The sequence below is a fragment of the Sciurus carolinensis genome, chromosome 1 (assembly GCF_902686445.1).
Source record: "Sciurus carolinensis chromosome 1, mSciCar1.2, whole genome shotgun sequence".
Classification (NCBI taxonomy): Eukaryota; Metazoa; Chordata; class Mammalia; order Rodentia; family Sciuridae; genus Sciurus; species Sciurus carolinensis.
Genome location: NC_062213.1, coordinates 198,120,428 through 198,134,403, shown reverse-complemented (window position 1 = coordinate 198,134,403; position 13,976 = coordinate 198,120,428). Strand labels below are relative to the sequence as shown.

General features: G+C 44.6%; 1 protein-coding gene across 1 annotated transcript in view; it reads left to right on the top strand.

Annotated features, from left to right (window-relative positions):
• The first annotated feature begins 1,387 nt into the window (after nucleotides 1-1,387).
• The window catches only part of Spen (spen family transcriptional repressor), a 79,879-nt gene continuing 67,290 nt past the window's right edge, over nucleotides 1,388-13,976 (top strand). The window contains 1 exon segment of the mRNA XM_047526034.1: nucleotides 1,388-1,845. Within this exon segment, the coding sequence (XP_047381990.1) occupies nucleotides 1,763-1,845 (83 nt within the window). The 5' untranslated portion in view covers nucleotides 1,388-1,762.

Genomic DNA, 13,976 nt, shown 5'->3' with positions numbered 1-13,976 from the left:
TACTTATGGTACAGCCTAGTATGCGTGATGCCCCGAGTTGAATTCCCAGTATGGCAAAAATAAAAATAAAAAATTCCGAAATCACGTGTACTATAATTGTTGCCATTGTGTAACATAGGGATTTGCTTAGCCTGAATGCCCTTAAAGAGGAAAGGATTATTTCAGTTAATAAGACCTGCTGAGATCAAGTTTATTAAATTCAGTATAGACTGAATACAGGGAAGTTTAATGTGACTAAGGTAATTTTATACTCCTGGTTACTCATTAGGAAATCCAGGATATATGACAAGCAAATAAAAAACAAAACCAATTTGGCGCTTCACCCTCTATGGAACAAGAGAAAATATTATGCATAAGTAACTCCAGATACTAGTACAGTTGGTTTTAGTGACAATATTTTCTAATTCAAAATAGTGTAGAACTTGAGATAAGTTGGCTTGCATTTTTAAAATTTTTCATTTATTTTTGTGGTTGCTGGGGGTTGAACCCAGGGGCGCTCTTCCACGGAGCCACATCCCCAGTTTTCTTTCTCTCTCTCTCTTTTTCTGAGGCAAGGTCTCGCTAAGTTGCCAAGATGCTGAGGCTGGCCTCGAAGTCGCCATCCTCCTGCTTCAGCCTCCTGAGTCACTGGGGTTACAGGCGTGCGCCACCGTGCCCAGCTGTCGTCTAGTATTTGAGGCAATGAGACCACGTATTTAAAATTTGTTTTGTATCTGAAGCACCATCCTTCTGTCGCTGTTCTGATCAACTCGGTTTTCCCGCATGCAGTACAGTTGCCCTAACTCGGTGGGTGTTCCGCAGGTTCCTGTCATCCGGCCTTTTTAAAATAAAAGTCCAGCTGCAGGTCTCAAAAGCCCACAGCCCCGACAAGGCGGGAGGTCCGCTCCTCTGCTAAGCCAGCGCCGAAGGCCCGCACGCCGCCTCGGGCAGCCTCGGGCCCGCGGCCTCTCTGGGCTGCACTGTGCGCGCCCAGCTGCAGCGAGGCTCGCCGGCGAGGGTGTGGCGAGGTGCGGGGTGAGAAGCGGCCTCGCTACAGCCGGGTTCCGCGAGGGCCGGGCTCCGCGGCCGTCACTGCGCAGCCGGCGGTGGGAAGGGCCGCGAGTTCCGACCACTTTCCCAAGCAGGCGGGGACCCGGCGCCCGGAAGCGGCCGGGCTGGCCGCCGCTTCCCGCACCGCGTCGGCTCGGAGTCCCCTCCTCGCCTTCCCGAGCCCGCCGCCTCCCGGGGCCCGCGCGCGAGCGTGGCTCCCGGCGCCCGTCCCGCCCTCCCCCGCCCGGCGCCGCGCGCCTGCGCGCAGGCTGGGAGGAACTCGGCGTCCCGGCCTCCGCGGGCGGGCGGACGCGCGCGCGCCCGCGGCGAGGGGGCGGCGGCCAGGCGGCGGGAGGCGGGCCGCGCGCGCCGGTGGGAAGCGTCCGGCCGCCACAGCGCCAGCTCCGTCGTAGTCGCTGCCGCCCGGGTCCCGCTCGCCCCTCCTCCCGCTCCCCCCGCCCGCCGCCGCCCGCGCGCATGCGCCGCCGGAGCGCGAGGGTCGGCTTCGGGTGTGTGGTGGCGGCAGAGCGGAGCTGCGAGGCCCGAGAGTCAGAACCTGGGGGAGAGGGATGGTCTCTGCACCCGGGGGAGCCGGAGGAGCCGCCGCCGCTGCCGACGCCACCGCCGCAGCCGCCGCCGCCGCCGCCCCGGCGCCCGCCTCCCGGCGCTGACGGCCTCGTACGAAGCCGGCGAGGGGGAGCCAGCCACCGCGGTCGCCGGCACGCCGCCCAGCATGGTCCGGGAAACCAGGCACCTCTGGGTGGGCAACTTACCGGAGAACGTGCGGGAGGAGAAGATCATCGAGCATTTCAAACGGTGAGTGACACGAGGCCCCGGGCCGCGCTCGCTCCTCGGGCGCCGCTGCCCGCCCGGCCCGTTGCCGGCCCCTCCCCGTGCGCGGAACTGGTGAGCAGGACCCCGGCCAGACCCGCGGCGGGTGCGGGCAGCGCGCGCTGCCCCCGGCCGCTCGGCCCCTTCGCGGCGTTGGGCCTCGGGCCTCGGCGGAGCGGGGCCGCTGCCTCCCCGCCGAGGGGAGCAGGCCGGGTGCCCTCGCGTCCGCGGAGGAGCGGCGCTCCGGGCGAGCTCGCCCGCAGGGTCGCGTCCTTGCGCCCGGCTCAGGGCTGCGAGTGGCCGCGGCCCGGCGGGAACCCGAGGCCGCCCGACCGCCGCGGCGCCCCGAGTCCCGCAGCAACTCCCGCTCCTCGCGCTCGAAATGTCTGAGTTGGAGAGGGCGGGCTGCGCGGAAGCAGAAGTCCCGGTGGGTACCGCGGGGACCTCCTCGGAAGGCTTGCGACTGGAAACCCGGCGGAGGGGCAGGGGTTTCGCATTTTGCGGGCTCGGCGCGGGAGGCTGTCCGAAGTTGAGTTGCGGAGCCTCTTTGGCGCCCTCGCCCCGCGCCCCGCGGACCCAGCGGCCGAGCGCCGCGGGCAAGGCTCGGCGGGCACCTCCCGGGCCGCCACGGCCTTGTGACCCAGCGGCCTTTCGAGAGTCCTGTCTCCACCCCGAATTCGCTAACCAAGTGGCTCGAAGCCGCAAGCCCTTCAGGGTCAGGCGTGCTGGTTCCACGCTCCCCGAACGCATTTTGCCTGGAAACGCGAGGGTGCACGCTGCTCCGGACGCACCTTACTCTGCAGCAGCGCTCGGCGCTTGTTTTCTTTGTGAAGTGCATGTGTCCCTTCAGTGTGGGAGGCCTCGGTGTGGGATGCTACTTAAAAGGACGCTGTGCTCGGACCTGGCGCACATCGAGGACCCTGGCAGGTCTGCGTCGTCCTAGGAAATGACTGTTTCTACTGGTGTTCGCGACCCCGAAAGGTTCCAAGTTTGGTTCACTCTTAATTCCTCCTACTATCTAGTGAGTGAGGGAAATTGTGGGGCGTCCTGATTAGTGAGTCACCATGGGAAAAATAGGTTGCGTCGCTCGTTCCGGAGCCGCTTGGATAAGGAAATGGAAGCAGCGGCCGCAGAGCTCCTCTTTTAGATGGAGGACCATTGATTGTGTTGGCGGTTACTGTTACCGGGGCATTAAATCGCCGCTGGGGCGCGCGTGTGCGCGCGTCCGCGTGTGAAAAGGAGCCGGGCACACAGAGGCCATTCATAACCTGCTAAGCGGTGCTCAGAGGCCTGGGGGAGGAGCGCTTCCCGGGACTCCCGGTGTTTACTACGCTGTGCCTGAGAAACCGGCGAGGGGGAGGTCGGGAGCAGAAACTCGCCTCCGTGCCCTGCGATGAGGGAGACTGCGGGCTGGAGCGGGTAGCAGATGGGAACTTTCCTGCTGCTGCTCCACCCCTTACCCGCCCCCGCCTCCGTTATCGTCAGTGTTTTGGTGGAAAAAAATCTAGGTGCAGATGATGGGAGTGGAAAACCCGCCGAGCTGTGCTCCCTTTAATCTCCTGGTGGACAATCTCTGAAGGTCTCTGCTTGGGAAATTCATAGGCACCGACGTACAGACACGTGCACTGCAGCATTCGCTCTGCTCCTGGTCAGGGCCCGACGTGTCATTTTGTGTTAGGCAGAGTTCAGAGGCATTGCATGCCTCTGGCGGGGAGTCTGACCCTCTGCAAGATGTGAGGGGCTGGGGCGAGGGCCGAGGAAGGAGTCCAGGGCAGTTCTGCAAGGGCTCTAAGTGGATGGCTGCAGTCCGGCTCCTGTGAATGACTTTCTAAAATGGCGGCCAGGACCCACTTCTGTGGGAATCGGCAGCGCCGATCGCAGGATGCACGGAGGGAGGCGGCGAGGACGCGGGCGCGGGGGAGCGGCGTGCGGGGCCGCCCCGCCGTGCGCCTGGCTCGCGCGCGCCGAGGAAGGGCTTGCCCATTGTACACCGAAAGCGGATGCTACGACAGAAGCAGGTTTTATTTTAGAATTAAGCTGAACGTGTGTCTCTGAATTTCCTTTATTTTAAAGGCGACTTTTAAAATTTTTAAACGGATTTATTTCATTTGAATGGGCAGTACTTTTTAGTGGGTTCAGGGAGTCTCAAAAGGTATGTAAGAGACGAATCACCCCTTCACCCTTGACCCTGGAATTCCCGGTTCTCATACCTCCCGCCCCCAAAACAGGTAATCTCTATTTCTGGTTTCTTGTTTATCTTTCTGCGCCTACGAGAAATGTTCTCACCGATCCAGCTGTGGAGCTAAAGGGACCAGCCTTTTATCTCTTGTAGAATATGTTTTGTAAAACGTGTGATTGCTACTGAGAGGGAAAACGAAATACCAGAGTGCTGGCTCTGTAAGGAAACTTAATGATATTCACCTCTGGCGCTCGGTAGAAATCCTAATGAGAAAACCCAACAATACCTACGTTAAACTAAAGCTTGGGTTAGCTCAGTGGTAGTGCACTTGCCTAGCATGTGTGACGTTCTGGGTTAGGTCCCCAGTACCACAAAAAAGAAAACGCCCTCACCCCCAAAAAAATAAGCCACAAAAACTGAAGCTTAAGTGCCTGCTTCTACCCTTTTCCCTAGCTGATTGCAACATTAACTAATAACTGTTTTACAGGATTAAGAGGTGTACACTGGGAATACATTATATAAAAGGTTTTCAAGATGAATGTTCTCTTTAACAGTGACTAGGCTTTTGCCATTTAAGTATTTGGATTAAACACACACACACACACACACACACAAACACAAACCCAAACCTAATAAACCAAACAGCTGTGGAGACAGGACAGTTTAGACACATTTAAAGGGGGGGGGTCGTCTTTTTTTTTTTTTTTTATTTTTTATTTTGATCAGTGTTTTTGGTGGACAATAGATGGGTGGAAGGATGCTGGATTGGCTTTTTTCCCTCTGTGCCAAAGAAAGACCAAACCCTTAAAACATAAGAGCAATTTTCACCCCATTTGTGTACAGTGAATCAAAATGCAGTCTGTAAAAAATAAAAGAGCAATTTTCAAAATTTGGCTTTACCTTCATGCATAATAATAAATCTATTGTGCTCATTCCCTTTACAGCTTTCCATTTGCTGAATTTAAAAAAACTAAACGAGGGAGGACTATTTCTGAATCGGTTTTAGTTAACAAAGATTCATTACAGGGGCACAATGGAGAAAGTCCTTTCCTTTGTATGTTAGCTGGGTTGAAGGGGGAAGGGAGGAATTACACAACAATTGGTTGCTGTCTTTTAGTTGTAAGAGAGAGGTGTGTGCAAAGGCCATCCTTGAATTAGAATGAACAAAGGAATAGGATCCTTTAAAGATTTAAAAAAATTTTGTGCCTTATTTTCAGATTAGGTTCTTTCCAACCACCCCCACCCCTAGTTTTACACATAAGTTAAATGTTATGCAAAGGTTGAGTGAGGTAAATCTACCCATAAAATTTTGTCAAGAGTGAGACCCATTTAAATATGCTTTGCTTTTGGCAATTTTAATGTTTTATCATGCTGGGTACTGTAGTACGTGCCTGTAGTCCCTCAACTCCAGAGGAAGTTTGAGATCCTGTCTCCAAAAAAAAAAAAAAAAGGTGGGGGGTCTGGGGACTAAGCCCAGTAGTAGAGCATCCCTGGGATCAATCCTAGTACCTCCAAGAGGGGGAAGAGAGTTTTATCACAATGATTTTTCCTGAGTTTAAATAGCTGGAATAAATGTTACATTTATTCAAATATCTTCACTTTTTGGACACAATGTAGAATAATAAGGAAGAGTTTCCTTGTCCTTTATAACTAGAGATATTTTTAGACTTAAACAAATTTTACTTATAATAGCCTACATCATTGCTGCATTCAACACCAGATGGTTTCTATGAAACGACCTCTGATTTTGAATATTATGATTTTGAATATCTGTTTTCGTGATAGGCTTTTGCGTATTTTAAAAATAGCACAAAAAAATCAGTTATGCTGGATGCCTTGGTGCCGGCCTGTTAATCACAGCTCAGGAACCTGAGGCAGGAGTATCCCAATTTTAATGTCAACCTCATCAGTTCAGCAAGGTCCCAAGCAACTTAGCAAACCCTGTCTCAAAAAAAAAAAAAGATGTAATTCAGAGGTAAAGCACCTCTGGATTCAATTCCCAGTATAAAAAAGGAAAAAAAAAAAAAAAAAAAAAAGCAACATTGGAAGATAGTTTAGGCCTCATTGCAAGGAAGAGTGATGGCATTCAACTTGTGTAGTGGGTAATTTTTTCCAGATACTTTTGTTGTAAAAACTTGGTTGCTTGGGGTTTCGCTGTTTGGTATGTTTATAAATTATTTCAGGCTTGAATTATGAGACATTTTTAATTCTGTGAACACTTAATACTTTGGGAAAATTTACACAGAAGTTATAAAGATAGTGGTGATGTGAGTGAAGCCTTTTCCAAATGGTCTTTCAAGTCATTTTCTTCTTAATTTGAAGGATTGTTTCTTTACTTTTTGTTTTGGCAGTGATAGGGATGGAACCTGGGACCATGTGCATACTAAGCAAGTGCTCTATTCCTATCCAGTGTTGTTGCTTAAATTTAAAAAAAAAAAATGTGGAAACCAAATGTTAATTATTTCATTAGAACCCATGTAATTTTTGAGTGTTATCTAGCTGGTTTTTAGTATGTGGGAATATGCTTTGCAGTGAAGAAGAGATGTCCTTGGTATAAAGCATTCCAGTATTCAGATTTTACCCATACATGGGTCCCTGTCTGCCAAGTTGAAAATATCACGTGTTCTAAAAAAACCACAGTGAAATAGCTGTATAAAGTCCTAACTTAAATTTAGTGAATCTTTGGATGTAATTACTTAGGATTTAATTTTGAGTATAGAAATGAATAGATCTCTAGTATGTTTAAGGATTTATATTACATAAGAAACTGCTCACATCTTTACAGTTTTGGAATATGTGTAGGAAATTCAAACAGAAAACACTGTTTCTTCACCTGTGTACCCAATACTAGATTTAGTCTAACTTCCTTTGTTTCCTTATATTAGTTTCTAAGAACACTGACAAACTGAAATTTCTCCAATTATACTTTGTATTGACCTTTAAGTTCTTACCATGTTTACACATAGTATAATGTGTAATTCAATGTAATTCATTTATGGTTTCTTTGATTCTTAAAATTATTTGACTCAGCAGTTTTTTGACATTGATCTTATTTTATTCCTTTGATTTAAAAATATATACATATTCTTCTTAAGAACATTATGTATTTTGCAAAAATGCATTTGACATGCATGATTTGTCTCTTAAAATATTTGTTTGTTTGTTTGTTTGTTTATTTTTGCAGTGCTGGGAATTGAACCCAGGGGCACTTTGCCACTGAGCTACATCCCCAGCCCTTTTTATTTTTTGTTTCCAATCAGCGTCTTGCTTACTTGCCCAGACAGGCCTTGAACTTGTGACCCTCTTGCTTCAGGCGCTCAAGTAGCTAGGATTACAGGTGTGTCACCATGCCTGACGGGATTCTGTAATTTATAAATCAATAAATTGGTAGGTAGCAGACATTTTTTTGATTCACCCATTCATTTTTTAAAATTATGCTATCTTCAGTAAAGGCTCTTTTGCATTCAAGGTTATTTAAAAGTTACCTTGGATTAAAAGAATGAAGATAAAAGAACAGGTTATTACTTTATTATATCAAAAGGATGTTCGAGTCTTCAGTGGAGACTGTTACCACTTATAAGAATTCAGGAGTAAGCACTAAACTTGAGTGGGAAAATATCATATCTTTATTGACATTTAGTATTTCCTTCAAATGTGGTGCAGGGAAGAACAACAGCATAGTAGTTGGTTTACAGATGTCATATATTTTAAAACTGTGTGTTCACATATGTACCAATGCATGAGAATTTTCTAACCTCTCCATTTTCATGTTTGTAAATCCCTTCTCAGGCAACCAACATGGTAGTTGGTTATAGGCAAGCACCACTGCACCCTGTGCATCATTATTTATCCTCATCTCAACTTGGAAAAACTATCGTAATATGAGATCTGGTGCTATATGCTTTTATTTAATGCATGCATAGAGTGCGTGTTTGTGTATGTATATTATGGTATCACTAATTTGTACTTCAAATGTGTTTTAAAAATTCTGACTTGGAGAATTTTGAATGTATGCAGAAGTAGATCAAATAGTAAAGCAACTTAGCAATACTGTCTCAAAATAAAAAGGGCTGGGGGTGTAGCTCAGTGGTAAAGCACTCCTGGGTTCAATCCACAGTACTTGGAGGGGAGAACCAAAGTAGTACATGAATCCCAAGTACCTATCGTTCAGCCCCAGCAACCATCAGTATATGATCTGTGAAGAAAAACAAAGCAGGGGGGAGAGAAAGTACGATGAGAGTTGGGATGAAAAGATAATCTTAACTCCGAGAAGATGACATTTGATACACCAGAATGAGAACCAGGTTTACTTTTCTTCTTTCTGTTTTATTTCAAAAGAAAAGAAAATTAGAAAGTTAGTTTAGATACGGGACAAAAAATCCCCAGCTCTCCTCCCCAATTGTTAACATAAAAGTCACATTTGCTTTGTTACTGCCCCCTCCCCCATCCCTCTTCCCCCCCCATTTTGGTGGTACTGGTGATTGAACCCAGATGCCCTCTACCACTGAGCCATACCTCTAGCCCTTTTAATTTAATTTAATTTTATTTTATTTTTTGGTTTTTTGCGGTGCTGGGGATTGAACCTAGGACCTCATGCTTGCGAGACACTCTACCAACTGAGCTATATCCCCAGCCCTTAATTTTATTTTGAGATAGGATCTTGCTTAGTTGCTGAGACTGGTCTCTAGTTTGCAATCCTCTGGTCCCATTCTCCTGGGTTGCTGGTGTGACAGACCTGGGTCACTGCACCCGGCTAAGTGCTTATTTGTTTTGATGCCCAGATCATCTTAATTTGACTCCACAGGAGAGCCTTTAATAGCTACTGTAGTTGAGCTTGGTGGTAGCATCTGTAGTCCCAGGTTCTTGGGAGGCTGAGGCAGGATGATCACTTGAACCCAGGAGTTTCAGTTTTCAGGCCAGGCAGGGCAACATAGTGAGGAGCCCCCCTCCCCTCCCAATAAATAAATAAATAGCTACTGTGTTCCCATCATTCTTTAGAAACTGATTTCTGACTCAACAAAGGCTTATTTTGTACTTTCTCTGTCCCTGTTCTGAATCAGACATTTCTTAAAGGAGCCCTGGCCCCTTTTAGTTTAATTATTTAGAAACCAAAATCTGAGCGCTTTGGTTTTGGCCATTGCTGCAGAGCTGAGGTGTGTGTCTTGGTGTCCGTGTCTATATACACATGAACATGCCTCTGTGTCATATTTTAAAACTGTGGGCTCACAAATGTTCTAATACATGAATATTTTTCTAACCTCCCATTTTCATATTTATAAATTCCTTCTCAGACAAGAAACCTGATTTCCATTATTCATGATATACTTATTTGCTCAGTTACATGTTCCATGTAAGTAATATCCTAACTACTGCTTCCCCTTCTTCTGCCTTTGGTGACATTGCCTCTGTTGTCTCTGCGTGTCCTCCCTACCTTCTCAACTACTCTTCTTCCTTGGAAACCAACATGGGAGGAGGGCAAGGCAGGGAAGGGAAGGTGGACTGAAAATGATTTGCCTGTTTTTGCCCCCCTCTTTTTTCCCCCCCATAGGAGACAACTTGCTGCTATTGCCATTTTAAAGTAGGTTTGGGACCACCTCATTCTTAAAATTGTAGTTTTGGTTTTACTTGGATCACTAACTCCCTGTGGGGTATGAGCTTAATCACTGGATCAGTCTGAGCTTTATCATACATGAGTCATGGGAGAGGTGGTAATGACAGAGATAGAGTTTGCCCTTTTTTATTTTTTGAGAAAGGATCTTGCTGAGTTGCTTAGAGCCTCACTAGGTTGCTGAGGCTGGCTTTGAATATTCTGTCTTCCTTATACTCTAGAGCTGCCAGGTTTACAGGCCTGTGCCACTAGGCTCAGAGTGAGTTCATTTCTTAGGAATAATATTAGGAGTCATTTTTCCAAGTATTTGGGTGTCAGCCCTCACTTTGGTATGTCAGCAAAATATTGCCCTGACCCTACCTCTGCAGACTTCATTGGTGATTTTTTTTTTTCCTTCTCATCTTCACTGTTACTGGCTTCCTTAAGTAATCACGATACCCTGTTCCAGCCGTTCCCGGTGGAGCTCACCTGCAATCTTCGCTACTCAAGAGACTGAGGCAGGAGGATCTCAAGTTCGAGGCCAGCCTGAGCAATTTCCTAAGACCCTGGCTAAAAATAAAATTTAAAAAGGAGCTGGGGAGTGCAGGAGGGCCTGGGTTCAGTCCTCACTGCTCCAAAACACATTTGTTCATTGATATAAGCCCCAGTATGCCAGAGTTTGTATAACTTTTATTATTATTATTTTTATTGTTTTGCAGCATTAGGTATTGACTCCAGGGCTTCACATATGCCAGGCAACTGATCTACCACTTATTTTGAGACAGGGTTTTTGCTAAATTGCCCAGTGTGCCTTTGAACTTTTAGCATCCTCTCTTGTCTCAGCCTCCTGAGTCTCTTGGGATTATAGGTGTGTGCCACCTTGCATGGATATCCCTTAATTTAAAAAAATGATAAATGTGTTTTGTTATACTAATCAAAGGCATGTAAGGACTTGTTCTTAGTATGTCCCTTCTACCTTATTATGAAGTAATGCTTTTCCAGAGTTGGTTTAAAAAAAATTTTTTTTTACACAGATCAGTCCTTTTCAGCATAAGTTTGTTTTGTCATTCTAAAGAGAAGGTATATGAAAGGAACTTTGATTACAGCTTTGAATCTCAGGGTTGTGACATTTAATTTCCTTTATGTTGAATTTATTTGAAATTTGTTTTAAAATGATTTTGAGACAATTCCTTAAACTTTTCATTTTTAGAGAAAGCTTTTTGTTTGAGAGATAAAACTAGGCAGGTTAAAATGTTGACTGGAGAGGTTAATATTTAATAAATTAAAGGAATGATAATTAACATCAAGGCATAGAATCTAGTGACTTAGTTTTAATTTGATGAAGTTAATTTTGTCCAAGTTTATTTAGAAATATATTTATTAGTTTTATAAACAACATTGGAATTGAGTTGAGAAAAGCCAAAGACTTAAAGATAGAAGAGTGATGAGGAAGAACCTTATTTTCTTAACTGGAAGTAAAGGTAGTTGTCCAAGATTTTAGAAAAATATTTCCAGTGAACTGGAGATGGAGGAGCATGCCTATAATCACCAGGACTGAGGAGGCTGAGGCAGGAGGATCACAAGTTCAAGGGCAGCCTCAGCAATTTAGGGAGGCCCTTTCTCAAAAAATAAAAAGGACCAGGGATATAGCTCAGTGGTAGAGCACCCTTGGACTCAGTCCTCAGTATTTTCCCCCTAAATATGTGTGTGTGTGTGTGTGTGTGTGTGTGTGTGTGTGTGTAGAGAGAGATATGAAAAGAATATGGAATTTATATATATTTTTAAAAGGTAGGATCACATATTTGTCTTGATTTTCTTCTGTCCAAGCAATGTGTTGTGAAATAAGGATAAATCGTTAGTGCAGTGAAAACTAGATGTATTCCTAAATTTTTAATTAAAAAAATTACTATTTGAATAAAATAGGTATTAAGAAGAGAGATTAATTTCCTTTTAGCAGTTGTAGTGTCAGTATTGTCCTGGTAAAACAAGTAGGAAGCCCCTTTCCAAGAGTTGTTTCCATTTGTACCAGGGACTCTTTTTGCTGTAGAGTTATGCTAATTTATTGGTTAATGTCTTGACTTCTGCCACTTCAGCTTTGTTTTCTGCAACCTTCGCCTTCCCTTTTGATCAACTTGCCTTGCACCTTCTTGCTTTGTCTGATTTCTTTGTTTACTGCAGTTGCTTTAAGAAATGGTTAATGTTGTCATGAGCATTCTGTGTGATCACAGAACGTTGGGAGTTTTTTCTCTTCAAAATTGGCCAGTCCTTGCAGTAGTGCACGCTTGTAATCCCAGCTATTTGGGTGGCTGAAGCAGGAGGATAGCAAGTTCCAGGTCAACCTGGGTAACTTAGTAAGATCCTATCTAAAAATAAAAAGGTCTGGGGATGTAGTTTAGTAGTACAGTGTCCCTGGATTCAGTACTAGTATCAGGCAAAACAAAACAAATATGCTGATCTTTCAAAAGTTAGTTAAGGATTATCCTTTTTGTTAGAAGCTAATTTTACTTAAATGACTTCTTAATAGATTGCTGTAAAATAGCACATTTATATGTGTGTATAAATAATATGTACCTCACTTAAGTAATAATTCCAAAAAAATTTATCATTTAGGGCCTTACTGAAAATAGGTGTACTTTCTCAAGAGTTTTAAGTATCAAATTTTCATGTACAGAAATCTAGGCAATCACTATGAATTCAGAAAAATGGTCTTCAATAAAATAGTTTTGTTGGTTGAATTAAGCTTATCTTCAGTTTTCAAGTTTTCTAATCTTTTCTAATTAAAACCAGTAGCTTTTCATAATAAAAAGTAATCTGGGGCTGGGGATCTAGCTCAGTGGTAGAGCAATGCCATATATCCTATGCCGGAGACCGTGAGTTCCTGGGGAGGGTGGGAGGATCACAGTGGCCTGCTAGTCCAGGAACATGGATAAATAGAGTGCTTATCAGGTATGTGATAAATAATGTGTAAAATGAGGGCTGGGCTGCAGCTCAGTGGCAGAGCGCCTTCCTAGCATGTAAAGCACTGGATTCCATCCTTAGCACCACATAAAAATAAACAAATAAAATAAAGGCATTCTGTCCATCTACAACTACAAAAACAAATTTAAGAAAAAGTCAATATTTAAATGAATTTACCTTTAGAAATGAGGCTCTGGTACATGTTACAGATGTGGGTGGACCTTGATGGGCGTTATAATTGTTTCCTTTTTTGGGGAGGAGAGGGTGCAGGGCTGTTCGGGAAGTTGCTATGAGCATTTCTGTATGTAATTTAAAAAAAATTTTTTTTTAGTTGTCAATGGACCTTTATTTTATTTTTATTTATGTATATGTGGTGCTGAGGATCGAACCCAGTGCCTCACACATGCTAGGTAAGCGCTTGACCACTGAGCCACAATTCCAGCCCCTGTATGTAATTTTTATGTGGTCATGTTTTAAGTTCTTTTTGAGTATTTACCTAGGAGTGGAATTGCTGGGTTTTATGCATTAATTCTTTGTTTATTTATTTATTTTTTGGTGTGCTGGGGTGAATCTAGATCCTAGCACTTCAAGAACTTCACTGCTCAACTACATCTCCAACCTCTAACATTTTGAGGAACTGACATGTCTTTTCCAGAGTGACTTCATTGTATGAGGGTTCACGTGTCTCTTCCTCATCTCTTGGTATTGTCTTTTTTTTTTTTTTTAAAGCCATCTTAGTAGATATGAAGTGATATCTGTGTGTGTGTGTGTGTGTGTGTGTACACACCCACTGTACTGGGAATTGAACCTAGAGGTGCTCTAGCACTGAGCTGTATCCCCAGCCCTTTTTGTTTATTTTCAATTTTGAGACAAGGTCTCATTAAGTTGCCAGACCTGGCTTGGAACTTGTAGTCCTCCTTCCTCTGCCTCCCAAGTACTGGGATCACCTGGCTCACTGTGGTTTTGATTTTTATTTTCCCAATCACTAATTTCATGTAGCATCTTTCATGTGTTTATTGTTCATTTGTATGTCATTGGAGAAATGTCTATTTGTATTTGTTGCCCATTTGAAAAATTGGATTGTTTTCATTGTTGAGTTGTAAAATAATTCCTTATTATATTCATAATTTACAAATATTTTCTTCCATTCTGTGGGTTTATGTCTATGTGCAATACATGTCTTTGGATAGAATAGTCATTAACTGGTTTGTTACTGCTTTTCCTAACTATTTAAATTTATCTTAGAGGACTAGGGGTATAGTTCAGTGATAGAGCATAGCACCAGAAAAAGTAAGGAAAAAGAGATCTTAGTTGTAGATGAACCCAATAACTTTATTTATTTATTTAGTATTTTTTATGGAGTGCTGAGGATAGAACCCAGTGCCTCACACA